Source organism: Sander vitreus, chromosome 15, assembly GCF_031162955.1.
Source record: "Sander vitreus isolate 19-12246 chromosome 15, sanVit1, whole genome shotgun sequence".
In the NCBI taxonomy this organism is placed as follows: Eukaryota; Metazoa; Chordata; class Actinopteri; order Perciformes; family Percidae; genus Sander; species Sander vitreus.
In genome coordinates this window covers 455,480-483,243 of record NC_135869.1, presented here as the reverse complement: position 1 = coordinate 483,243, position 27,764 = coordinate 455,480, and the positions used below count along the sequence as shown (strand labels likewise).

Here is a 27,764-nt window from a genome sequence, read left to right as displayed (position 1 = left end):
AAGTCTGCCTTCTTAAAACTAGAAAGGATCAGAAGATTCATGTCCAGGCAGGACTGAAATAAACTAATCCATACTTTAATTTCATGCAGATTTCTGTAATAGTCTTTTTCTTTTTTTTAGCTCTCCTCTCCCCGAAACAAAAAATCTCTCAGAAAACTTCAGCTCATTCAGAAATCTGAGTATCTAGGTTAAGTAAATTACGGATTTACGGATTGTGGATTAAGTCCATATTGACTTTTGGTTTCACACGGGACACAATCAGCTCCGTCCCGAGTGAAAGTCCTGAGATTGTTTGACCCGTCCATCCCTATGTGGACTTTGTATATGTAATACATCAAAGACAAATGTAATCTTGGTCCGAAACTAAATACCAGAAACCCGCAGCAGCTCCACTCAGGTTTATGCAGCTAATTGATGATGGTATGTCTTTGTCAATCAACAGATCAAGAGTATTTTTCATAATTTAAAGCTGTAAACCCAAATTGTTGTCAAGTTGACCAAAAATAACATAATAATAACAATAACATATAATAAATTATTTTATGGGTCTTGTTCTTAGGTGTAACAAATTGGCCGATCTCTGCCCCCTACAAATTTTCAGAAAAGTAGCCCCTGCAGTATGTTTCCCCTAGGGGCATGACACGTGGCAGGCATATGAATCATGACCAGACCGACAGAAAAGCCTCTTGGAAGCATCCTCTAAACCCAACAGGAAGACAGCCATTTTGAATTTGCTTTGCTTTTTTAAATGTTTTTGTCTAGTTGCAGGCATTGTACTTTAATGAGCTCCTCCTACAGATTTAACCCGATTGAAATAAACTAAATATTGTGTGAGCAAAGAATGTAGACAGCAGCAGCTGATCCGTCAGTGTGAAATAAAAACACGTGAACCACAGAAAACAATGTCAGACTTCGTCTTTATTAAAGAATCTGAGACAGACTCAGTTTACACGTTACAGCATCTGATTCTGGTTCCATTGGCATCTAACTGCTGCTGATCACGGTTCCAGACTCATCCACTTCCTGTGTTATCACCACCACCCTGGAGGTCTTGGTTGTGGTGGACGTCTTCGTAGTAGTGGTGGCGGTGGTGCTGCAGAACAGAAAATAAATAACTCATTTTATTTGGACTTTTTAATATTTTGACTGATGAGACTTGATGGGTTTTATTATTATTATGAAGATAAACGTTAGTAACATTCAAAACTATATTGTACTGTACAAGACCAACAGTTGGTCACCAACTACAGATGGAAGAGTTAGTGGCTCAACACATTGAGCTCATTGAACTTTTCCCTCAGCTCACCTCTCTCCGTCCAGCAGCCTCCTGTACTCGGCGATCTCCATCTCCAGTCTGGTCTTGATGTCCAGCAGCTCGGCGTACATGGCCCTCTGGTTACCCAGGTCGGCCCTGAGGTGGGACAGCTGCGCCTCCAGACCCTCCACCTGCCTCTGGTAACCTGCCAGCATGTTGGCGTAGCGGCTCTTGGTCTCAGCCAGAGTCGCCTCCACAGCTCCTTTCTGTTGAGGAAGAGGGAGGACAGTCAGGTCAGCTGTGTTCAATGATTACCATCACTTTGATTTACAGTAAGACAGCCCTTTAGTACCTTACACAACACCTCAAACCTTTTACATTCAAACCAATACAGAAGGCCAACTCTGCCAGAAAGGAACCAAATTGAGGAAAAGCTCAAATGAAAGTCATCGTCAAAATTATGCAATCAACTTTTCTTCACTTATCTCTATTTTCCTGGCACGTCATTGATTAGCACGGAAACGATTAACTTTAAGGGTTAAAATATCAGAATTCAGTCGTTAATAAAAGACTGAAGGGAAACCTTTTCGGATCATTTTTGGGTTGTTGGGTTGTTGTTTTGTTAGACTTGATCCCAAAATGCAGAACCAATGCTACATTTGATGACTTGATGAAGTTGAGAGATTTAGTGGTTTCTTACCTTGCTGATCTCAGACTGCAGTTTGATCTCCAAAGACTGAAGAGTTCGTCTGACCTCTGAGATCTCAGTCTTGGACGTCTGCAGAGTCTCGGTGCTCACGGCCACCTCTTTGTTGAGCTCGGCTGACTGTGAAGAACAATCAATGATGTTATTGATCAAATATCAGGGTATCAGAGCCCAGCGGGATGTAGAGTTATCTGACAAACATCACCGAAACAGCAGAAGTTAAGAAACAAAAAATAAGTTAAAGACTAAAATTTAAAAAAACTACAAAGTTTTAAAACTTCAAATTTCAAAATATCCTAAACCAGAACTTGAGAAACTAAAAAGTTTTCAAGCTCCAAAACTTAAAATTATAAAACTTAAAAAAACTTAAAAGTTTCAAAACTTCACAACAAGACAAAAGTAGTAACTAAAAGAGTTTTTAAACTTCAAAACTGAAACTTGCCCATGGCATAAAATTTTCACTTTATGAGGTTTTTTATGCCTGCCTATGGTCCCCCAGAGGCTAGAAATGGCGATAGGTGTAAACCGAGCCCTGGGTATCCTGCTCTGCCTTTGAGAAAATGAAAGCTCAGATGGGCCGATCTGGAATCTTCCCTTTATGACGTCATAAGGGGAAAGGTTACCTCCCCTTTCTCTGCTTTGCCCGGCCAGAGAATTTGGACCACCCATGAGAAAGAGAGATACATCATGGCTTTCAAACGAGCAAAGTGGCAGTTGGTCAAGGCCACACACCCACCCTCCACCTTGCCCCCCCCCCCCTCTCCTCCTCAATAGCTACACACACAGAAATGGCACATCCTAAGGAAAGCTCATTGTGGGACTGGCTCTAGTGGCTGTAATTCTGCACCAAGGCTGAATTTTGGGAAAGAGACTTCAGATACAGTATTAGGGGACCACTAAGGTCTATATAAAAGAGACTTCAGATACAGTATTAGGGGACCACTAAGGTCTATATAAAAGAGACTTCAGATACAGTATTAGGGGACCACTAAGGTCTATATAAAAGAGACTTCAGATACAGTATTAGGGGACCACTAAGGTCTATATAAAAGAGACTTCAGATACAGTATTAGGGGACCACTAAGGCCTATATAAAAGCATACAAAAAGCAGCATGTCATAGGACCTTTAAGAAACTACAAAGTTTCTTCAAAACAACAAAAGTTATAAAAGTTAAAAAAAAAGTAAAACTAGAACTTAAATGATAAGATAAAACTTTTATAGTTTAGTCGATTTACACTGAAATTCATTTTTAATTTCCGAGGAGCTCCGCTTAAACTAAAACTTAAAAAACTAAACAGTTTTAAAACTTTAAAACTTCAAAACAACAACAAAAAAGTTCTTTAAGGATGTTTATGCTTGTATTCAAGTACTTTTGGATACTTTCTAGAAAATACATTCAAACCGTACCAATGTTCTACATCTTTTGGCATTTTTGAACTTTTGAAGCCAACAATTCAGTTCAGCTTTTCAAAAAACCTTACTCCAAATCATTTTTACATTAGTGGTGTAATTCAACTTTTTAATGAAATTCATAAAACCATTCACAAGTTTCCAACTATCCTCACTACTTCACTTTAGCATTTTAGCTTTTCAGCATTCACACGCATTTTCTGCAGGAAATGCCTTTTCCAAAAATCTTCCATAATTATAAAAGTTAAAAACTAAAGCTTAAAAAACTAAAAAAGTTTTAAAACTTTAAAACTGAAACGTATAAAACTTACAAACAATAAAAAATAATAAACTGTTGTGGTCCGGAACAGAAGAACTTAAGAAACTAAAAAGTTTTTAACTTTAAAGCAACAAAACACTAGTTATAAAAACTTCCTAATTTATAAAAGATTAAAAATGTTTTTTAAAAAAAAGTAAAACTTCAGATCAATAAAACAAGGCAGGAAACAGGACTTTGTGGTAGGTTCAGCATTTTAGCTTTTTTCCTAAGTTATAAAAGTTAAAAACTAAAAACTAAAAGTTATAAAACTTAAAAAAAACAAAGTTTTAAAACTTCAGAATAAAACAGGGGGCAGCAGTGAGCCCATTCAGGACAGGAAACAGGACTTTGTTGTCTCACCTTGGTCTGGAACCAGGACTCCAGCTCTGCGCGGTTCTTGTTGGCGACGCTCTCGTAGTGTTCTCTGATTCCGGCCATGACGGCGGACAGGTCCTGCTGTGGAGCGGCGTCCACCTCCACGTTGACCTGGCCTCCCACCTGGGCCCGTAGGGCCAGCAGGTCCTGCAGGAAGACGACTGTTAAACTTCTGTCTTTTAATCTTTTCATTAGCGCCCGAGCACCAAAGTGTCATTTTTGAGGGGCTTAGGATGCTCGACAATTAAAACAAAGAAGGTCAATGACAGATCTGGCGAAAATTGCAAAGTTGTGCAGTGATTGGGCTCAGGGGCGTGGCCATCGGGCTCCATAGCACCCCCTAACGCACACCATGGTTCGGATAAAGATTATTTGATGTTCACGAAATTTGGTGGGATCATTTAACTTATTTTTAGGAATGTATAAAACAAAATTTAGATTTATTTCACCTGACAGGAAGTCGGCCATCTTGGATTTTGTGCGTTCATTTTAATTTTACGAAAGGACTTTATGATGCACAAAAATTCTCAAAACTTTGCAGCCACTTTCTAAATAGTAATTCTTTTGACTTCAAATCACATTTGTGCAGAGGTGGACTGTAGAAATTACAATAACTCATGTTACAGTAATTGAGTAGTTTTTTTGTATGTGTACTTTAACTATTAAGTTAGTATGCAGAAGTATGCACTTTGCAACATTTTAAATCACATCCATTAAAAAAAGTAAATAGAAAAAGGTCTCTAACTTTGTTTTGGAAAAGTATCTAAATGGTTTTGTGTCAAATCACAAAAGACTTTGATTTAATGAAATACGTATACGTATAAATAAGATATTGAAGTATAAATATAAAAAAGTATGTTTAACGGTAACTAAGTAACTTTTATTCTGAGTAAATTTTAAATGAGCTACTTTTTACATTTACTTTCACCGGTAATTTTACTTGTACTTAAGTAAAAGTTAATCAAAGTCTTAGTACTCTTACTTAAGTAGAATATTTATATATACATATAAAATATGCATTTTCATCCATTAAGTAGGCAATCTAGGCTCTCACCTCCTCGTGGTTCTTCTTGAGGAAGATGAGTTCCTCCTTCAGACCTTCGATCTGCATCTCCAGGTCGGATCTTGCCAGAGTCAGCTCGTCCAGGACTCTCTTCAGCCCGGCGATGTCGGCCTCCACCGACTGATGCATGGCCAGCTCGTGCTCATACCTGAATACACAAACATGAGAATGAATTCCAGAAACTCACCTGAGTGTTGAAATGATTTTGTTAATGACTGACGATGCCTGGACGTTAAAGGAAACAGAGGCTGCGTTTCATTGGTGGTTCAACATGCCCTCATTCACTTCGCCTAAGCACTTGCCCTCGTTCCTTTGGTCTGAAAAACTGAAGTGAACTTGGTGAGATCGACCTTCAAAGGGCTCATTGTTAGCTTGATAACCCTAACCCAACCCTAACCCACAATTACCATCAACAGTCATATCCCTTAGCTAATGTTAGTAATTAATTGCGATTAAACAAAGAAACCGTGATTATAAAAAAAAAGACAATTAGACAATTGTGTAATATTTGTTACAGGTCTACGGTCGATCCGTATAGTTTGGTCTGAAAGTGAACAAGGGCAGGTGCATTCCATTTCAATCCCCCGCTCCTGCCCTGCCCACTTTACCTCTGCTCTCCAAGCGGCCTCCGTGTGACATATGTTGTTACGTCATACAAAGGGCGGGGGGGCATGTTGAAAGACACAAAGTCACACACTCACTTGACTCTGAAGTCGTCGCTGGCCAGCCGTGCGTTATCGATGGCGAGGACAAGGCCGGCATTTCCACGAGTAGCGGAGTTGATCTGAAAAGTTCAAAAAGTTATGAACTTTAACTATAAATTTTACAAAAAGACACAAGTTATAAAACTTAACTAACATAAGAAAAAAAAGTTTAAAAACCAATATTTTAACATTTCTATTGTGTGCAGCTAATCGTCTTAATTATCTTTGTAGCAACTCATTTGGCAATGGCTTGAATGTAAAGGATGTTCATTAATATCAAAGTTACGCACTAAAGCTTTAAGAAGATATGTAAAAATTGAGAAAATGCCCTTAGAGTTCAGAGTCTCTGTGCTCACCTGGTCCTGCAGGTCGTTGATGCGGACATAGTACGCGGTCCAGTCGTGGGATGCAGGTTTGGTCTTGTTCTCCAGGAACTGTCTGATCTTCAGCTCCAGGTCGGCGTTGGCCCTCTCCAGGCTGCGCACCTTGTCCAGGTAGGTGGCCAGGCGGTCGTTGAGGTTCTGCATGGCCACTTTCTTGTTGTCGGAGATGTCGACGGCGTCGGACAGGTTGAAGGCACCGCCAGCACCGGCGCCGGAGGAAGAGAAGGAGGCCTTGGAGACACGGATTCCCGTCCCTCCGGCTCCTCCGTACACGCTGCCGGCTCCCATGCTGCCGACACGGCGAGAGGAGGAGGAGGAGGACATGAGGCTGCTGCGGCTGGAGAAGGAGGTCATGGCTGAGGGTCAGCTGGTTGTCTGCTCTGAGCGGAGAGTGAAGAGCTGCTGGGACTGAGGCTCCTTTTATGCTTAGGGGAGGGGGTGGATGCAGCTGGGGGAGGGATGCCAAACTCGCCTGGTGGGTCACATAAAGCCCCGGGGCCCAGAGAGCAAACTGGTCGGAGCTGAATAGGCGCGGTGCAGCAGGTTGGGGCGGTCTCCACTAGGGTGGAATGTAACTTAGTACATTTTCTCCAGTACAAATGTTTACGTACTTGTACTTGTACTTTTCAGATTCTCAATTATTTATTGTAATGGTTCCTTGTATACTTTCATATAAAATGAAAAACTGTTCTCCACCAGCCACTTGCAGTGCAAGAGGAAACAACAGCAATCATACAGACGTATGTAAGAATGTGTGTAATACAGTGTGTTAAAGTGCTGTAGTATGTTGAAAAGTTGAAAAGTTAGCAGCGCAGTGAATTAAAGTGTTATGGTGCCCATGAAGGATGTGCAACACAGAATATGTAAAGCTGCATTTATTACAGTCCTTTGAGTTCAGATTAAGGCCTGGGGGTGGGGGTACATCACCTCACCTTGCACCTGTTCACTGTTAGTGGTGGAATGTAACTAAGTACATTTACTCCAGTGCTGTACTTAAGTCCAAATGTTGAGGTACTTGTACTTTACTTGAGTCTTTTCTTTTCTTGCCACTTTCTACTTCTACTCTGCTACATTTTAGAGAGAAATATTGTACTTTTTGCTCCACTACTTTACACGTTATATGTTACTTTACACATTAAGATTCCTGCACACAAAACACATGTAGTTTATAAAATCTGATGTTTTATTCTAAATGAAACTAGCCAACAATATAACGGCTACAAGTCAGCTGAGATGATCAGAACATTAAACACACAACTGGTTGGATCCTTTACACTTTCTAAAATGTTTTAATACTTTAACTACATTTTCCTGATGATACTTACAGACTTTTATTGAAGTAACATTTACAATGCAGGACTTTTACTTGTAACAGAGTATTTTTACAGTTTGGTATTAGTAACTTTACTGCAGTAATCTGAATACTTCTTTCTCCTCTGCGGATGTTCTGCCTGTGCAACAATGCAGATCTGTTTAAACAGTCGCACATCCCAAAACTGGTTCTGTCATGTGTTCACTGCAGCTCAGAAACATTGCAAAAATTAGATCTACATTCACATCCTCATTCTTTCTCTTCAGGCTGAATCCATCGTAATCAGAGAAAGTGTCCACACTCACTCCACCTACATTCTGACACTTTCTCTCATCGTACAGGCATTATGCAACATGACACCAAACAAACTGCAACACAAACTTTTTCAACGGACCTAGTCTCATAAAAGTCTCTTTTATAACATATAACAAGTCCTAAGTGATTGAAGTGGTTCAAAGTATTGAAAAAATACTGAATTCGTTGATTCCACAGTTTCCCATTGCAACTTCGCCATTTGATTATTTACGTTAAAACAGTAATCTTTAAAGTTTTTTTTAGCTTTATGTTTAATTATACAAAATAGGCTTTTGTCAGTTTTTCTGTTGCATTAGTGGGAGATTCACCAAAATGCTACATTATCATGTCACAGATGGATGCAAAAAAAAAGTAATTTTTTAAACAATGATGAGACTGAAATAATTCTCTTCGGCAATAAAAAAGGAAGCCTGGCACTCAGAACTTCCTTTGATTTTAGAGGACTAAAAACCAGAGCTGCAGAGATGAATCGATTAGTTGTCAACTATTAAATTAATCTCCAACTATTTTGATAATCTATTAATCAGTTTGAGTCTTTTTTTTTGTTGAGAAAACAGGTAAACTTGTGTGATGTCAGTGTGTTAAATGTGAATATGTTCTAGTTTCTTCTCTCCTCTCTGACAGTAATCTGAATATCTTTGAGTTGTGGACAAGACAAGACATTTGAGGACGTCATCTGGGGGTTTTTTGGGAAACACTGATCCACATTTGTCACTGTTTTCTGACATTTTAGAGAACAAACAACTAATCCATTCATCCAGGAAATAATCCACAGATTAATCAACAATGAAAATAATCTCTCAGCCCCTCAGCTGTGATCACCTGAGGGCAAAGCTGTGAGCTGTGAGGCGTTTGTGGTCTGACTGGATGTCTGTTCCTCGGGGCTCCGTGTGGACTGACAGGACCGGACCGTCAGCTCCTCCAGGGAAGGAGGAGGAGCCAACAGGTCAGGCTCTCATTCCTGATCCTCCATCCATCAGCATCAGACTCTTCACACAGAAAGTAACTGCTGTTTCTTTTACACAATACGTAGACTTACTGTATGAATGATATTTTATGTGTCATGCCACTAAGTGGCCCATCGCTCACAGTTACACGACACCAACACAAAAGACATTTCATCCAAAGCTTCCAGTCCAATGTCCACACACAACATACTCTACTTAACATTTCATACATAAAACTAAACATGTAATTCATAAACAAACATAAAACTAAACATTTAATACATAAGAGAAGACATTTTATACATGAGAAAACATTTCTGACACAAAAAGGGGGGCTGGGAATGAGATTGGCTGAATGTAAAAAATATATGCACTGGAGCAAAACATGGACAAGTGCTTATAAAGACTCTCTGGTAAACGTTAAGCAGACGATGAATCTTGACTAAACATCACAACTGCCAAAACAAAGACAATAAAATAAAGTAGCTGCAAGCGGTGATTCGAGGGTTCAACCCCTTTCTCGGCCAACAGAAGGTTGTAGTTCTAATAGTTTAGGGACCGTTGGGTATTTATGGAATGGACCACCAGATGAAAATAGGGGAGGGTCATGTCTTTTTATTCTTTGTTGAGGGGAGGGTCACCCATTTTTTATTCTGGGGGGGGGTCACCCAACTTTTGTATTCATGAAAAGAGCAAAATTTCAAAGTGGCTTGTTTGGTGCATATTTATCCATGTAGCTCTCAGTCTCGGCCCCCTAGCAGATGGGTCTGACCGCATACGCGGAGATGGCTGGGGGGGGGGGCAGGAGGAGCACTCAAACGGGTAATTGCATTGTTTAAAAAATGAGTGGAATAATTACATCTGGCATGACCAGCTATTTTATAAATATATTAAATAACACAAAACAACTAAATGGTGGTAGGTAATACATCTGATTTCATATACTGCTTTAGTAAAAAAAATATCACCTGGCTGATGATGGGAGCAGCAGGATGCAAAAAAACGAAAATTACTGTTTACAACCTTGCAATAAAGATTTCCTAAATACCATATATATAAATGTGATGTCAGCTTACTAATTGATTCCAGGATAGCCGCCCCTATGAAGCAGCTCAATCACCAAAGTCAAAGCCATAAGCAGCGTTGAGCGATTTCTAGATTCACAAAACCACTTCCGATGGTTTAATCCTGTATAGATAAAAGTGGTGAAACCAAGCACACACCTGTTTTATCACTACAATAGATGCAGCATTTCAATAAGTTATATTGTAAATAAATTTTACAATATAACTTATAAATTCCGTTATTTAGCCCCCCTTCATTGGTTTTAACAAGACTTGGAGTGTACCGTACATTCAGGTCTTGGTGTCAGATGTCTCCATCTATTTTAGGCAGGATTGCTGTGGAAGAATCTGAGTTAAGGGTAATATTAGGGCAATTCTCTGCTAAGCCCCACCCTTTATCAAGTTATTTGATTGATGCAGCCATTTTCTATGACCAATCTTGCTCATTTATAGCAGAAATGTGTATCTCAGTTGTTGTTGTTGTTGTGTTCATAGAATCAAGAAAGTTGTATTTATTTTACTGCTTTTCACATAATGCAAAAAACATTATGGCAGAAGTTGTAGAACACATTGAGGTAGACATGTTTTGAGAAACATTAAGTCAATCGGACTCACTGTGTGAGGGATATGGCCCTTCAAAATGTTGGCATAAGTTATAGCATCACCATCAGGCCAAATGGAATCATATTTTATGGGAAGTATTAGCACATTACCATCAATTATGCTGAAAATTTTCATGTCTGTAGCTCCTTCTAGCCTACAGTAACTTTGCTAGTTTAAGACCTACGCAGTTGTTAATTTCCCGTCCAGTGCCCACGTCGTTTAAATAGCAAATGCACCTGCACCCATCTTTGCGCCCATGGGTGTGCTGGTCTTACAGGGAGGTGTGCTCAGGTGTATTCTGGGAGTATTGCTATCTTGAGGCAGCGGGAAGTGATCGCGCCATTGACCAACAAAAACCTGGTCTAAAGTCAATAGCGCAGCATTTCAATGTAATTTTAATAGCAAATTAGTAAAATGTGCCTAGACTTGTGCACAGTGCGTGCACACTATGCTTGTTACACACACAGGGATGTGCATCAGCACACACACACACACATGCAGAAGATTACAAATAAAGGTATTACAGTGCAAATCCTCCATCAAAATAGCAATGCACCAATGTACAAACGCGCCTGGCTTTTAAAGGGAATGGGAGATGACACTTGGTGTTTTGCATGTTACACCCAAAACACACCTCTGATTAATGAAGACACTAAGAACAACGCTTTTGAACCATGCGCCCGGCGCACGGACCCTTTTTTTCCGCCGTCAAACTAGCAAAATGCCCTAAATGCACCTGCACCAGACGCTTCACGCCATGCGCTTAGATCGTTAAAATAGAGCCCATAATGATGTTCGTCAGTTTAAAAGGTAATTTTGCAAGTCATTAAAGTCTCAGTTTATTGTCAAACTGTTGGAGTATAATACTGTGAAAATACGTAATAGACTACACACTTCAAAGTCGCATGGATGACGTCTCGTTGAAACTACGATGTCTGTGTGTATCGTACCAGGATGTAACGTTACTCACACAAGCAGAGAATCTCGCTTGTTCTTACACTTCTCTGCTGATAAAACTTTGCTGGAAAAAACACACCAAGTAAAAGAACGTTACATGTGTTGTGAAACAGAGATAAGCCAGGTAGCCAGTAGTTCACTGAGCGGTTTCACACTAAACTAAGCGGTGATACGACAAACCTACGGCAAACTGAGACTTTCTTTAGTTAAATAAATATATATACTTATAAATTGACGAACATCTTATTTGTAATCCATGGCTCAATTCAATTGGGATCAAAACATAATTAGCCTCTCCTCATTTCTGAATTAAGGTCCCATGAGATCCACAGGGACTTCGCCTCTCTATAGACTTTATATAATGAATGGACAGAGCATCTGGTTCGGTGAAGTGATGCAAATGCGAATGTGCCTTAAACCTGTATTCAGATTTTTCAGCAGAAAATGACCCTACTTCTCACTTGATTTATTACCATCAGTGAGCTACAGACAGCCTACCCAGACAGATTATTCATTATCGCCAGGGTTTTTAACAATGCAGATCTCAAGACTGTTCTCCCCCATTTCCATCAACATGTAAACTTTCCTACAAGAGAACGTAACACCCTGGACTTGGTAACCTGGTAGCTGGATAGTCCGATACAGCAATTGTTTCCACAACAACATAAACACAGCAGTCTGTGAACTTGCGTGGGGAGTTTCATTGAAGTTGGATGTAGTCCAGTTTGTTGTCTAATGAGCAGACACTTGCAAGCAGGATTGATGGAACAGGTGGCCGACTAGCGTTAGTTTTCCACAGGCAAACTTGTTCAACGTTCCCCGCTGATGATGTCCCTTCACCGGCCAGAGGCTTCGAGCAGCACCGCTAGTCTCCATAGCAGGCGGGCAAAGATTTGTTTGCAGACCCACAATACAGAGATCTCTGGTCTCAGAGGGACATGAGGGAGGGGCACAGTCATTCAAAAATACTACCGTGTTTCTACTGAGACAAAGCTTAATGCTAAATCGGTGAAGTATCCCTTTAAGGGTTTCAGGAATAGGCGCACAAAAATGGCTCGCTAGCGCCCCCTACAGAGTTACAAAAATTTAGCCCCTGCAGTACGTTTAACGTAGACTCACGAAACTTGGTATACGTATGTAGCATGTCAAGACGTACAAAAAAGCTCTTGGAACCATACCCTAAACCCAACAGGAAGCCATTTTTTGGCCATTTCCACATGTCGTACTTTAACGAACTGCTCCTAGAGATTTAATCCGATCAAATTTGGACTGTGCCATCTTAAGACGTTAAAGATGAAAAGTTGTTAAAAGAAAAACTTTTCGTCATAGGGCGTGGCCGTGGCTGGGCGGCCATTTTGTGCTTTTCGCTGCCGAAACAGGAAGTGGGTGTAACCCGAGTGTACATTGTTCAACTGGCTCGAAACTTTTCAGGATTCATAAGTCTCTAACTCTGAGGACATTTTCCAGAGAAAAGTGACTTAAAGTCATAGCGCCCCCTAGTGGCAACAGGAAGTAGGCCCAAAACTATACGTGCTATACTTTAACGAACTCCTCCTAGAGATTTCATCCGATGGACTTCAAATTCGGTCTGTACCATCTCAACACCTTAAAGATGAAAAGTTATTAAAAGAAAAACTTTTCGTCAAACGGTGTGGGTATGGCGTGGCGGCCATTTTGTGTGTTTAGCGATGAACAAAGAACTTGTTGTAACTTGAGTGTACGTTGTCGTATCTGCACGAAATTTCTCACCATTGACAAGGGTCCATGTCTGAGGACATCTACAGGCCAGAATTGACTTTTGGTCAATTCGCTGGCAACAGGAAGTCTGCCTTATATGACAAACATCTTCTGATTTACATGAAACTTATACCCCCCCTTTACGTTAACCACGCCCACTTACTCAGACCACGCCCCCTTTCATAGCATTTGGTAAAGGTTTGCCACGACCCCTATGCTTTGGCCACGCCCCCTTTTCACAGCTAATGAACCGTATGACGTAGAGTCTTGTGTGAGGTATCATTGAATTCAGCAGGGAGTTCCCTTTTCATTGGTGACGATTTGCAGTGTCTGAGTGCCGTGCAAATGCACGGTCGCAAGGAGCGGCGTCCGCCGGTAACTCTGACGCGTGCAGAGGCGTGAGGGCCCGTCCATCGCTGCTTGCAGCTTTAATTTCAATTGCTCTGTATATCTGGCACATTCTGCAGAATTGACAAGAAAGTTGACTTGACTGAGGAGAGCCAATCATGTCTGGACAAACAAACAATGAGTGCTGTTTTGTGGGAGGAAAAAAAATGACACAGATGATTAGCTTTTGTAAAAGTATTTTTATTTTGCAAGTACAGTAGATAAAAACAACACCAAGAAACATTACAACACACCCAATGCCAGATGCAGACCAGAGACCTATTTCTTAATGTATATCATTAATTTCCCACCCGTTGCTTTCATTTCCCCACAGCTCTGTTAAATTATGCATCTCTTGTCGCTTTCATGGCACAGAATAGTAAGTATGATCAGTTAATAGAGCTGTATCTCCTAAAGCCATCTCTTTTTGCTCGCTGTCTAAATTTGAACAATAATCTCTATGACTCTATTTTTATGTTAACTAATGTATTAAACAAACGTCTGTGTCAGTTCCACATAAAGCTTCAGCATGCGATTGTCCTGACTTTGTGATTTTCTTATTCTTTATTTTATAAAGGACAACACACAATAATTAACATTTCGTGCCAGTGTTAGCCAGCCGGCTAGTTTTTAACTGTAGTCCTTTGGCCAGATGATTTTAGACCATATGACAATGCCAAGTATTTTACTAAAAATATACTCGGTTTGCAAAGCCAGAACACATCGAATACGCTAACTTACATATACCAGCGTTAAAAATAAGTGGACATGAACTGACAAAATTGTTTTAAAATCAGTTTAGTTTCCCATTGATTTCCACTTCACACAGTGTCAGGTACTCTTGTCTTCCAGGAATCACGATGTTTACGTAACGGCCTTTCATTCCATTACACGCAAACATTTGGGAGGTCCCAGCTGCGATAGATGAGATAACAGCACATCTGATGAAGAATAGAAACCGTCATATTTTTCACATTCAAGGAGTTGGGCTACTAATCATTTGCACACATTAACAGTTGCATATTTTGCATTAAAAGTGGGCAGAATGGTTTCAGTTAAGAGAAGTGGTTCGTAAATGTATATTTTTAGGCTATCATTTAGTCCGTTCGCTATTGTCTGCCACACAATTTCTCGCTGTTTTATTATAGAGGCCGAGTCTGCTTCTTCACATATATGCTTTGCTTCCTCATATATATGGACATAGAAAATAAAGACGCTGAAGAAATTGGACTCTAAAATCTAGAGACTATGAAGATAATTAAGTGATACACTGAATGCACACTGTAAACAATGACTGTAACAGAATATTCATCAGTTATTCTCTCCCAGCAAAATAAAAGGTCAAAACCATTGAGGTGTCTCAACTAACCCTAACCCTAACACTCTCCCTGTTGTAACATTAATGTACAGTAGCCTATACTGTATAGTTACTGGTCCAGTGACTATTACAGGTTTTATAATTGTTTAATCCTCTCAAATTATAGTCCCAGTTCACTGGACAGAACACACATTGTGTGCTAAGAGTGGCAAATAAAATGGCCATGGAAGAGTTACATAGGCCTACACAATCCTTTATTGTTAAAGAATAGAAAAAGAAATAAATCATCTTAAAAGATGTATTGGTCTCTGACCGGTCGGCCTTTGTTAGAACCATTATAGAAACACACGTGTATAGGACTTTATATACTGCCCTTTCATCGCAGACTTCATTTAAAACACATTTGCAACTTTATCAGCCTTTTCTAATTATCTCAACAACTGCCATAGCCTAATATATTCACCACTTCACTTCTAACAATATAAACAGCAGTCTTCATACAGCAATATAACAGCGCCACAGTAACATGAATCATTTTTGAAATAATAGATCGATAGATACTTTATTCATCCCGAGGGAAATTTTAGGCATCCAGTAGCTTAGACAACCATAACACAACAAACACATACACACATATATCTCACATACATAAAAATCACTCACAGAAATTTAAAGAGTTATAAAAAGTACTCACAGAAATTTAAAGAGTTAAAGGTGCTATGGTAGAGTGTGTGCGATGGTGGTAGTGCAAAAGAGAACAGTACAGGGATTGAACAGTGCAAAAGCTTATTATTAAATATTAACAATGACTATGAAAAGACAAGAATGTAAACATAATAGAAGAACAATATATAACAGAGTATAAGTTATAAGAAGTAGATGTTATGACCACAGTCCAGATTGTGGAGGAGGGCTAATATAGACTGTAAGACAGTCAGGTGTACAGCAGACAAAGTAATATAATGGTAGGGGCTGAGAGAGACAGGCTCATGCTGAAAAGTCCATTTCTCCCCTGCCTCTTTGTGTGGTATTGAATAGTGGGATGGCCCTGGGGATAAATGACCTCCTCAACCGGTCTGTTGAGCATGACAGTGACAGAAGTCTGCCACTGAACATGCTCCTCTGTTTGATGAACATGCTGTGTATTGGGTGGCGGTCATTGTCCATGATCGCCAGCATCCTACTCCTGGTCCGTTTCTCTGCAGTTGCTGTGAGTGACTCCAGCTCTGTGCCAATAACAGAGCCAGCTTTCATGTTTAAAATATTAACAGTATTTAACTGAACAGCAATTTCTACCTGTTGTATTTTAATGCAGGCTGATAACAATAAGGTAAACCCACTGCTGAGTGAACAGAAAAGGCTCCAGGATTAATAAATCCTGGCTGTTAGGAGGTCAGGAGCAGGCTAGCTGCACAGAATAAATCTCCATGGTAATTTAGGTGCCTCTGCTTTCGTGAAACCATTTCAAGGTTTAAGTCATCCAGAATAACTGGGAAATCCCGGCTTAATCTGCTATCTGGCTTTTGTGAAATAGCCCTCAGGAGTGATTAGGCCAAATGCCATCTAAATAACATCTACCGACTGGGCAGCTGAGATAAAGGCCTATGTTGCTAAATATGTGTGGAGGTGCACATTAATTCCACCATAAATGTTGCACACCCAGTTTTTCTGATGCACACCCAGAGTCTCTTTTCTGGCTACGCTAGTGATTTGAGGATGTCATCTTGGGCTTTGGGAAACACTGATCCACATTTGTCACTATTTTCTGACATTTAAGAGACCAAACAACTAAACCTTTCATACAGAAAATAATCCACAGATTAATTAACAGTGAAAATAATCTCTCAGCCCCTCAACTGTGATGACATCTCAACATACCCCTCCTGTCGTGAGCTGTTTCTTAATCGTCACGTTTGTGGTCCGACTGGATGTCTGTTCCTTGGGGCACCGTGTGGACTGACAGGACTGGCCCGTCAGGTCCACCAGGGAAACAGGAGAAGCCGACAGGTCAGGCTCCATTCCTGCTCCTCCTGACAGTCCTACGGGGAAACCTGACAGGTCCGTTGGGTTTCCCTTTGTTTTAAAGACTTAATTATGGCCAACTCCCTAAACAGGGCTCAGCTATATAAGACAGACCATGTATGTGAGAAGATGCACATTTCTGCCTTAAACAGTTGACCTTTAGTTTGAAGCACTGTCAGGAAACCCTTTCTGCCTCGCCTGCCTTGTGACTGGGGAATTTGTTCTCAGAGAGAGTGAGTATGTTCAGATTTTCAAGGTATTTTAATACATTGTATAACCCCATTGGTTCCCCCTGATTGTAGAGCAGTCCTGTTTGCGTGAGTTTCTAGGGTCTTGGTTTGTAAGGATCCCAAATAAATCCCCAAAAAGCTTTGTTGGTAGTGAATATTACCACACAGCAGCATTTAAGCATTTTTCTGTTGTTTGCTACCAGACAAAATTGACATTTAGGCACTTTCATGCAATACAATTCAATGGAGAGCGGGGGGGGGATACACTAAATACCTTCTACTTGACAATAATGCTTCGGTATTTAATTTAATGTTTATTAAAAAAAGATTTTTTTTAATGTGAACTTCCTCCACAGGATGATGACTCCATCTGTGGTCTTTGTCTTGTTGGCTGTTCTAGGACAGACCAGCGGCCAAATTGGTGAGATTATTCTTTTAATTGGTTGAATCAAATTATTGATATTTACCCAATGAATTCACATTTTAGTATTTAATAGGCATATGTAACATGTGTGCCTATCTATCTTCATTATCACATTTTGTAACTAAACACTGCTCGAACTGGTGATTTATACCATATACTGTAACGTGACCAATACATGACTTAGCAGAACATCATATTCAAAGTTCAATCAAATACACTGACTGCCCATTCTATGGCGACAAATTTGGTCAGATCAACACATGTAATATGTCTGTGCCTTCCATAAAATGTCTTTAATGACACATTTTGTAACTTTGTCCAGCACCTAATATCGCTAGAGGCGGAAACGCAATTCAGTCCTCCGTGCTTAAGGATGGCGTCCCTGAAAGAGCCATTGATGGAAATCGTGCTAGCAACTGGGCACAGGGATCCTGTATCCACACTAACATTGATTTACAACCATGGTGGAGACTGGACCTCCTTAAGACATATCAGATCAACAATGTCACCATCACCAACAGAGGAGATTGTTGCCCCGAAAGAATCAATGGTGCTGAGATCCGCATTGGAGATTCCCTCAATGACAATGGCAACGGTAACCCTAGGTATAAGAGCACTTTCTGTCTTATATTAGATTTAAACATTTGACATTGGTTGTGTAAAATAACAGGACATTTGTGCACTGGATATCTACATACTTCCCTAACAGAAAGCTGTAGTTTTCACAGCAATAGCATCATCAGAATTTAAATACAACTGGTGGTAAGATTAATGCATAATCTGTGTGTGGTAACCCGGTTTTACTCATAATTCTGTTTTATTTTATTTTTCATCAGATGTGCTGTTATCTCGTCTATCGCAGCTGGGACCTCCCAAACCTTTGCGTGTAATGGAATGGAAGGCCGTTATGTAAACATTGTGGTTCCTGGAAGACAACAGTACCTGACACTGTGTGAGGTGGAAGTCACTGGTCAGCCTAAAGGTAACACTGCTCCAACTGGTAATTTATACCTTTTAACTTGACCAATAAATGACTTTGAGCAGACAGTTGTATCAAAGTTCAATCAAATATAAAGATTGCCTGTTCTTTGGCAGCAAATTCGTTCATATCAACACATGTAATATGTCTGTGCCTTCCATAAAATGTCTTTAATGACACATTTTGTAACTCTGTCCAGATCCTAATATTGCTAGAGGCGGAAACGCAATTCAGTCCTCCGTGCTTAAGGATGGTGTCCCTGAAAGGGCCATTGATGGAAATCGTGCTAGCAACTGGGCACAGGGATCCTGTATCCACACTAACATTGATTTAAAACCATGGTGGAGACTGGACCTCCTTAAGACATATCAGATCAACAATGTCACCATCACCAACAGAGGAGATTGTTGCCCCGAAAGAATCAATGGTGCTGAGATCCGCATTGGAGATTCCCTCAATGACAATGGCAACCGTAACCCAAGGTATAAGAGCACTTTCTGTCTTATATAAAATTTTAACATTTAACATTGGATGTGTAAATTACATTAGTGCACTGGATATCTACATAATTACCTAATAGAAATACATATTTTTCCCTGCGATGGCATGATCACATTTTAAATACAACTGGTGGTAAGATGTATGCATAGTCTGTGTCTGGTAACACGGTTTTACTCATAGTTCGGTTTCATTTTATTTTTCATCAGATGTGCCGTTATCTCATCTATCGCAGCTGGGACCTCCCAAACCTTTGTGTGTAATGGAATGGAAGGCCGTTATGTAAACATTGTGATTCCTGGAAGACAACAGTACCTGACACTGTGCGAGGTGGAAGTCAATGGGAAACTAATCTGATTGTAAAAACATGTCAGTTCATGTCCACTTATTTTTAACGCTGGTAACAGCAATAAAGGTTTCCTAAATGCCCCCAAATGTGGCATTTCCAAATGTGGCATTTCCTAAATGCCACATTTGATGTCAGCTTACTAATTAATTGCGGGTTTTGTGTAGATTTGGACTTTTATATGTTTATTCCACTTTGCTGAATGGTCTCAATATTTTATTGTTTTATTTCAAGTGAATACTAGTTTACTAGAGGAGTAACTTAGTATTTGACGTAATGCAGTAATGTAGGAAGTGTGCATTTAGTTTCCATGCTTATTGTGTTTCTCACTAACAATGTTAGTGAGTAAATCTACTGAAATGGCCACCACACCATAACAGAGGAGTTTGATGCGTCAGATGAGAATGCAGAGGTTTAGTCATGTATGTCATGGCTGTTAAAAAACAATGGGAATCTGTGTATTTGCCAAGCGCAAACCAGTACAGAAGGTATCGATAAATTGCTGGGGGAGGGTCATGCTTTTTTCCAAGTTGTTTTGGAGGGTCATAGAATTTTTGTTACTGGCGAGGGGAGGGTCATGTCTTTTTTGGCTAAAGGTCCCAAAACTCCTCTGGTGGCGCCTTAAATAAATAACGAACAGTCCCTTAGTAAAACACTTGGCATTGTCATATGGTGTAAAATCATCTGGCCAAAGGACTACAGTTGAAAATAAGCCGGCTGGCTAACACTGGCACATTTACAGAAATGTTCATTAATGTGTGTTGTCCTTTATAAAATAAAGAATAAGAAAATCACAAGGTCAGGACAATCGCATGCTGAAGCTTTTATGTAGAACTGACACAGATGTTTGTTTAATACATTAGTTAACATAAAAATAGGGTTATTGTTCAAATTTAGACAGCGAGCAAAAGAGATGGCTTTAGGAGATACAGCTCTATTAACTGATCATACTTACTATTCTGTGCCATGAAAGCGACAAGAGAGGCATAATTTAACAGAGCTGTGGGGAAATGAAAGCAACAGGTGGGAAATTAATGATATACATTAAGGAATAGGTATCTTGGCTGTATCTGGCATTGGGTGTGTTGTAATTTTTCTTGTTGTTGTTTTTATCTACTGTACTTGCAAAATAAAAATTACTTTTACAAAAGCTAATCATCTGTGTATTTTTTTTCCTCCCACAAAACAGCACTAGTAATAATATACATGCAGCATTTGAGGGGCAGGGGGATAGGGGGTGCACGCGCATTGCTTTCTAGGGTTCTGACTGGTTGAGCGGTAAAAATAAATAAATAAATAAAAACAAAATTAAAATTAAAAAAACGCAGAAATAAAATGAATCAATAGTCCCCGGATTGTTGTGCCCTCTGAGGGGAAGGGAAGTCCGTGAGAACCAGAACCATGACTGCCCGGAGTGGCCTGTCACAGTCTGCTGAAGTTTTAAAATCATGTATTCCTAAAAGGGAGTCTGGCGTGGGTTAGCTTGTTAGTTCGTTAGCTTCTGAGTGGTCTTATTTAGATTTTTGTAGTTAAAACGTATGTTTATACCAATGGTTAACGGTTAAAAAGTTAAGGGTAGGGAAATTGTGTCCAACTGTCATACAGGTTTTGGTTTGTAGAGTTTAAAAGACCTTGTCTCAGCCTGTCTGTCCGCTTTTCCCTGCCGTTTTTAGCTAGCATTGCTAGCTAGCTTGTTAGTTTGTTAGCTTTTGAGTGGTCTTATTTAGATTTTGTAGTGAAACATATGTTTATACCAATGGTTAACGGTTAAAAAGTTAGGGGGTAGGGAAAGGGTGTCTAACTGTCATACATGGTTTTGATTTGTAGTGTTTTAAAAAGCAGTGTCTCAGCCTGTCTGCTTTTCCCTGCCGTTTTTAGCTAGCATTGCTAGCTATCTTGTTAGCTCATTTTTTCCTCCACAACACTCCTCTTCTCAACAATCAACGGTGCTTTTTCTTTAATTCTTTTGGGGAAAGCAAGAGGAAACGTCTTTCAGACATGTCTACACAGGGTAAGTAAATTAAAAAGCAAAATGTTATGTTTAAGCCTATTCTAAGATCATTCATTCATTCATGAACTAAAACGTTTTTGTGGCATATATGTTTATCTAGCTAGTCTGCATCATTAGGTCCTTATCCATGTGTTTTTAGCTAACTTAATATATATTCTGATGTGTGTGTGTGTGTAACAATAAGTTACGGGAGTGAGAGATGCAAGGCATTGTGGCTGTTTTAACTAATTTATATCAGTTTTGAGACTAAAAGACCATGTTGTAGGGACATTTATTGGTTTCGATATGTAATGTACAGTAGATTTACAGTTTTTCTTGATTGCTTTGACACAGCAGTCAACTCAAACTCCACATTTTTCAAAACAGTTAACACACAGGCCGAAACAGTGGCACTCATGGTCAAAATGACACATTTTGTTTGCAAAAGGCTTTAACCGTGCCAAAACATTTAAAATATGCAACAAAAGCTAATTTTGCCTTCAAACAACACAACTTGCAACAAGTGTATGAGCTGTTCCAATCCACCATTACACAGTGGACAACAAAATACAGCACTCAGTGCGATTCAGTGCACCATTGCTTGTCACTGTAGTCTATTACTGTACGTAGCTTTTATACTAGTGACATTTGTTGTCAAATTTACCTTCTTGCAAAGAATTGGATCCAGAATCAGAAATGCTTTGATGCAAATTGTATTGATTCCATTGATTCTTATTTTCAAACTGTGGCTGAAAACTGAAATACTGTAAATATTACACAAAATACATAAATAGATAATAAAATCTATTACAGCAAAGTAAACATTACTGTAGAGTATAAGAAATAGCCACTATTGATATTCAGTCTCTTCTGTCTTGACGATGGGGCCACATGGCCTCATCCACATCACATTCAATATCCTCTCTTGCAATGCACCGAGGGAAAAATCTTCTTGCATGCCTTATCCAACCTTGACATTTCTCTGCACCTATTTCTTGGGCATCTGCTCATAGGGACGCTGATCATAAACCTTCCACCTCCAAGCACTGAAGAACTCCTCTATGGGATTCAAAAATGGGCTATATGCTGGAAGGAACTGCATCATCATCCAAGGGTGTACTGCAAACCACTCATTGACAAGGCGAGAGTGGTGGAATGCCACATTGTCCCAGATAATGACGAAGAGTGGCATGCCAGGCCTCAACAGCCCTCTCTCCTCAGGTGGGATCAGCTTGTCATGAAGTGCATCCAAGAATGTTATGAGGCGCTTGGTGTTGTATGGGCCAATAGTGGGGATATGGCATGGGACACCATCATTGGAGATGGCAGCACACATGGTTATGTTGGCACCCCTCTGTCCTGAAACTGTGATAGTGGCCCTGTACCCAATGAGGTTCCTTCCACGTCGCCTCACTTTACAGAGATTGAAGCCGGCTTCAGCAACATAAATGAAAACATGATGTGCCCCCTCAGCTTCAAGCTCCATTATTCTCTAAGTAAAAAAAAGGCAAAATTACAATGAAAAGTGACTCCAGTTGACTCCAACTGCATGATATGACAAGGCATTACAGTCTACTGTAGTAATGTTTCCTTACCTCCACATATTGGCATCTGGCCTCCTTCACAACATCAGAGTTCCTTTGAAATGGAACTGTATAGAGCTGCTTCATAGCCATATGGTTCCTTCTTAGGATGCGGTCAATGGTGGTCACGCTCACATTGTTGATTAAACATGCCCTGATCTGCATTCTATAAAGAATACATGTAATGGGAATGAGGGAACAATTACATAAAGTATATCACTGAAGATATTTTTGTATATACTGTACATTACCTGTTTTCCTGTCGAAAAATTCGGACAATGGATGCGACAGTGTTTCTGTTCAGAACAGGTTGGACTCTTTGTCCAGCTTCTCTAAGTGAAAGGCCATGATTGATAACGTGATCAATAACAGTTGCCCGAATTTCATCAGAAACCTGAGCCCTTCCAACTATACCTCCACCTCGCACTTGGACTCCTCTTCCTTGGACCCCTCAACCTCTACCTCTCCCTCTCCCTCTCACTCTCACTCTCACTCTCATCTGCCTTTGACCTCTTCCATCCATGTTGGCAAAGAACAACACAGCTGCTGCACCTTTAAGGCCTGCAGACTGATTGCTAATTGAAGATTTGTGTGAAGGAGTGTCAAACAGGTACTTCAGTGATTTCATACTGATGTAGGTAGTTTCTAATAGTTAGGAACAGATGGTTTCTGTTTGGTTACCATAGCTAAAACAATGGAGTTTGGACTGCTTGAATGACATCCATGTTAACTGTTCTGCAAAAGGGTTGGGGAAATGTGTCAATCCAATGAGAAAGGGATTGACACATTTGCAAGAGGTGTCTTCTGCTCTGCTGAGACAGTGATGATGAAAACCGAATGGATCCCAGTTTCTTTAAGCAGGTCAAAGCAATCAAGAAAAACTGTAAGACGAAGCTACAGCTATAACATTATCTAAATGGTTGGTTTGTGACTAAACCTTTATCACAAGCTGCTTTAACACATAAGCTCTCGCCTTATGATCCATTTGCATCATGATCAGGTTTAACAAAATCTTAATGTAGCCTAATGTAAAATGTTCACTTTTCTTTAGTGTTAACCTTATAAACTAATATGGGAGATAGTTGTACTGTTAGCTGACATAGTCTATCCTTGTTATAGCGTCGACTTCCTATATTACCTTCTAACAGATGTATTCTCAGTAATGGGGCAATCTACTAGAAACAGGGTGCTTTTAAATCACCAAAATACTTGTGACAACCCCATTTGGTGTGCTTCTCAATGCTTTTAGCATTGGGGGCTAACACTAATGTTTTACTTTATGACAAGTGCGTTCTGACTGACCTGTCACCTCACGTTCTGTCAGTCATTTCTAACTAGCATGTTAGATCGCTAACTAACTAGCTTGTTAGCCGTCCATTGTCCAATTTACTTCACTAAAACAATAAGATTGACATCCACTGACACAGACAGCAAGCCAACATTGAATAAATATTGATTTTCCATCTGAATCATCATTATGGTTAATATTGAAATTTTCAATGCAAAATAAATGTTGAATCACCATTACCATATCGATGAAATCTGACGTTATTAATGTTGATGGCAACAACATTGGAACAACATTGATCTATAGTTATCTTTATGATTGATTAAGCATTGATATTTGGTTTACCGGGCGATATTGCCAATGTGTTGAAAAGTCATTGATTTAGAGTTGACCGGGAAACGACCTGTTGTTGAAAAGCCATCGACATATAGTTGACCAGGAAATATGATTGAAAATGCATTGATATATAGATTTTTGGTTGACCGGGAGATCATCGGGTGGTAGACCAATGGACACAATCATTTCTAGACCCTTGGGACCCATACAAAGGTAAGCTTGCTTATGTAATGTTCGATATGAATGACTTCTACCAAATCAAATACTGTTAGTCATTAATATGATGGTTAGTGTAGCGTAGTAACCCACGTAGCTAGTACTGCAGTCATTGAAATAGATTTTGTTAAACCAATGTCAAAATCTGCATTGTTTGCTTCCAACAGGTTACAAAGAGTTAGCAAAAACTTCAGAGTCCAGTCTATTTGTGTGATAGCTAGCTCGAAATACATGTCTGTACCATTATACCAATTGCTAAGTAGGCAGATACATTAGGGGAGGATGTATGTCGTGAAATCTATTAACACAGCGCCGTTATTTATTCTTACCGCCAGTGAACAGTGCAGCCTACCTGGCCACTTTTCGTTATAGCTGCCACTATCGTCACAGCCACAATTTCTGAGATTGATACAAATGCCAACGTTTGTGCCAGCCAGACTAAATCCAATTTCACTGGGATCCAAAATGAATCCTTACAACAATAAACAGTGCAAAAGTAAATTAAAACACCAAGAAACGTCAGTCATCTGGAATTTGAGCTGCTAGGCTAGCTAGTCTATCAAATGAAAGGCAGTAAGGCTAGCACTAGCACCTAGCTAGTGCTACCCGCAGATGTGACCGTGGCGGGCCAGAATTACACAGAAAACCTGACATACCTTTACTTTATTCAATGCAGAACTGTCTCGAGTTGAAACTGGAAATGCCGATTTGACCATGTCATCGTAATACAAATCCAAAATATTAATAATCCTTAGGGTGACCAGACGTCCCGGTTTGACCGGGACATTCCCGATTTGAAGTTGCCTGTCCCGAGTCTCGACAAAAGCCTGTCGGGACCCTAAAATGTCCCGGTTTACACCAACAACTATGAAATTGTCCCGGTTAAACGGTTAAAATGCTGACAGCTAAACGGTGTAAAAGTGGGACTGTATTGTAGCTAGAGGATTCCAACAGCGGGACGTACAACAGTCTGCCGCTAAAGCTATGAGCTAAAAGACACAAACTAGCTAGCACTTGGTCACAGCTGTTGTCGGAAAAACAACACGCAACCTTATGCATGTTTGTACAGACGTGCATAAGGTTGCGTTTACTTAAAACCAAGGGCGTAGGAACTGGGGGCGGACGGGTGGGACGTGTCCCCTCCAATATTGGAGACAGTCGCATTTGTCCCACCCAAAAATTATACCGCGGAGGAGAAAAATATTTGATTTTGAAATCTTTAACTCGCATGCTTTTATTTTGAAAGCGCAACACAGCGTCTTGTTACCGGCCCGCCCCCTCAACTGCCTAAAGACTGTTTGGGAAGCGGGAGTCTGAAGCTGGCGACAGGTTGTCAGAGGTTAAGATGAAAAGACAGCAGCAGCTCAGTTTAAGTGATTATTTCTCATGGGGAAGAAAAGAAAGAGAGGAAATGTGAGTTGGTAATCATTTTGTTCAGGAGGATAATTATATTTTCTGTCTAACGTTAGACTTGTTGATGTTAAGCTGATGTTGTGATTCAACATCTAACTAGTACACTCTTGCTAGGTAAACGTTACTATTAACGTTACTAGCCAACGTTGGCTGGCGAAAATATGGCGGACTTTCCAGTAATGCAATGGACAAAAGCGATTTGACACTAAAAACAGTATTTAAGATGATAGAAAAATCATGTTCTTTTACAATTAACTTAACCCATGTAACTTGAAAACGAGCAACGTTACACATCTCCCACATCTAGAAAGGAGTTAGTCTGTCTGTGTGTTTTTTCGGTTGTTCATGACATTCAGTCAGTATTTTTCTATACCTTATCCACCTCCACTGCTTTCGTATTAGAGATCAGATGAAGTTCAGCTGGAAACTATCACTGGTGAGGGTGATGCAGGGAGAGCCAGCACTGCAGAGCTGCAGGTAGATGTTATATGAAGGGTGAGGTGATTTTAGTTTGTTGATCATGAGAGGAAGGTTTGAACATGATAAGAAGTGAACACGGTTTAACTTAAACAATAATATAACAAACATGATTTTAATATTGCACTAGCTTTCCCATCAGTATTTTTCTATACCTTAATCCCCTAACCTTAAAGGGTTAGGGTTGGGGTGCTTGTAGTAACTGCAGTCTCGTCGCATTGTGTGACATTGTGACGGTTTTCCTTTTAGGGTGTTCAGAGCAGGGACAGACAGCTGAGAGACACTGAAGTCAGGGGACAGAGGACAGAGTCATATCAGCCACACCCAAAATGAACAGAACTCTCTCCTTCCAAGAGCGGTGGTACAAGGACTTTCCCTGGCTCCGTTATGATGCAGTGCAGAAGGGGGTTTTGTGTTTTTATTGCATGAGAACTTACCAGGACAAACTCACACCATCTGCTGTAAAACCAGAGCCCGCCTTTATCACTTCTGGATTCAAAAATTGGAAAAAAGCTATTGAAAAAATGTAAAGCACATGAAAGTAGTCACACACACACACCGCCATGCTGTCTCTGTGACTGCACAAGAAAATCGTCCTGTAAATGCACAGTTGTCCACTGCTTTGGCAAATCAACAAGCAGACAACATTGTGAGTTCAATCAAATATTTGGCACGACAGGGACAGGCCATGAGAGGACATGAGGATGAAAACAGTCATTTCTTTAAGGCAGAGGATGATGTCCTTTTAGCCAAATGGTTGCAGAGGTCCCAGAAAGACTACATCAGTCCACAGATCCAGAATGAAATTCTGTCTACAAAGAGCAACAATATTGTTAGTGGAATAGCTGATACAATCAGAGATCTACCAGTTCTTCAGTATGCAGTTATTATGGATGGAACACAAGACATTTCCGGGCAAGAACAAGAAAGTATTTGCCTGCGTTATGTTGACAACGACCTGAAGCCCCATGAAGAGTTCATTGGTTTGTATTCTGTTTCTGATACAACAGGAAAAAGCCTTGCTGGAGTAGTTAAAGATGTGCTGCTGAGATTAAACTTACCAAGGCATGGTTTACGAGGTCAAACTTATGACGGGGCAGCTAATATGGCTGGGAAGCATGCTGGT

General features: G+C 40.1%; 3 protein-coding genes across 4 annotated transcripts in view; 2 read left to right on the top strand and 1 right to left on the bottom strand.

Moving 5' to 3' along the window:
* Positions 1-898: 898 nt before the first annotated feature.
* Positions 899-8,728, bottom strand: LOC144529523 (keratin, type I cytoskeletal 50 kDa-like). Its single transcript, XM_078268639.1, has 8 exons — positions 8,646-8,728; positions 6,170-6,755; positions 5,811-5,893; positions 5,101-5,257; positions 4,032-4,193; positions 1,956-2,081; positions 1,307-1,521; positions 899-1,093 (listed from the first exon to the last, which is right to left on the bottom strand). The coding sequence occupies exons 2-8, from the start codon at positions 6,548-6,550 to the stop codon at positions 985-987; spliced, it is 1,233 nt and encodes a 410-aa protein (XP_078124765.1). The 5' UTR covers positions 6,551-6,755; positions 8,646-8,728; the 3' UTR covers positions 899-984.
* Positions 8,729-16,947: 8,219 nt separating this feature from the next.
* Positions 16,948-20,490, top strand: LOC144530632 (pentraxin fusion protein-like). Of its 2 annotated transcripts, none has more exons than XM_078270275.1 (6): positions 16,948-17,091; positions 17,445-17,509; positions 17,835-18,117; positions 18,349-18,512; positions 18,691-18,973; positions 19,199-20,490. In XM_078270275.1, exons 2-6 carry the CDS (start codon positions 17,446-17,448, stop codon positions 19,344-19,346), a joined length of 942 nt encoding a protein of 313 aa, XP_078126401.1. In that variant the 5' UTR covers positions 16,948-17,091; position 17,445; the 3' UTR covers positions 19,347-20,490. The 2 variants fall into 2 exon arrangements, with proteins under 2 accessions (XP_078126401.1, XP_078126402.1); XM_078270276.1 differs by having other exon boundaries at positions 16,953-17,091; positions 18,349-18,494.
* A 5,572-nt stretch (positions 20,491-26,062) lies between these two features.
* LOC144530308 (keratin, type I cytoskeletal 13-like) overlaps positions 26,063-27,764 on the top strand; it is a 32,262-nt gene continuing 30,560 nt past the window's right edge. The window contains exon 1 of the mRNA XM_078269818.1: positions 26,063-26,161. The gene's annotated coding sequence lies outside the window, so the exon portion shown is untranslated. The remainder of the gene's footprint in view (positions 26,162-27,764) is intronic.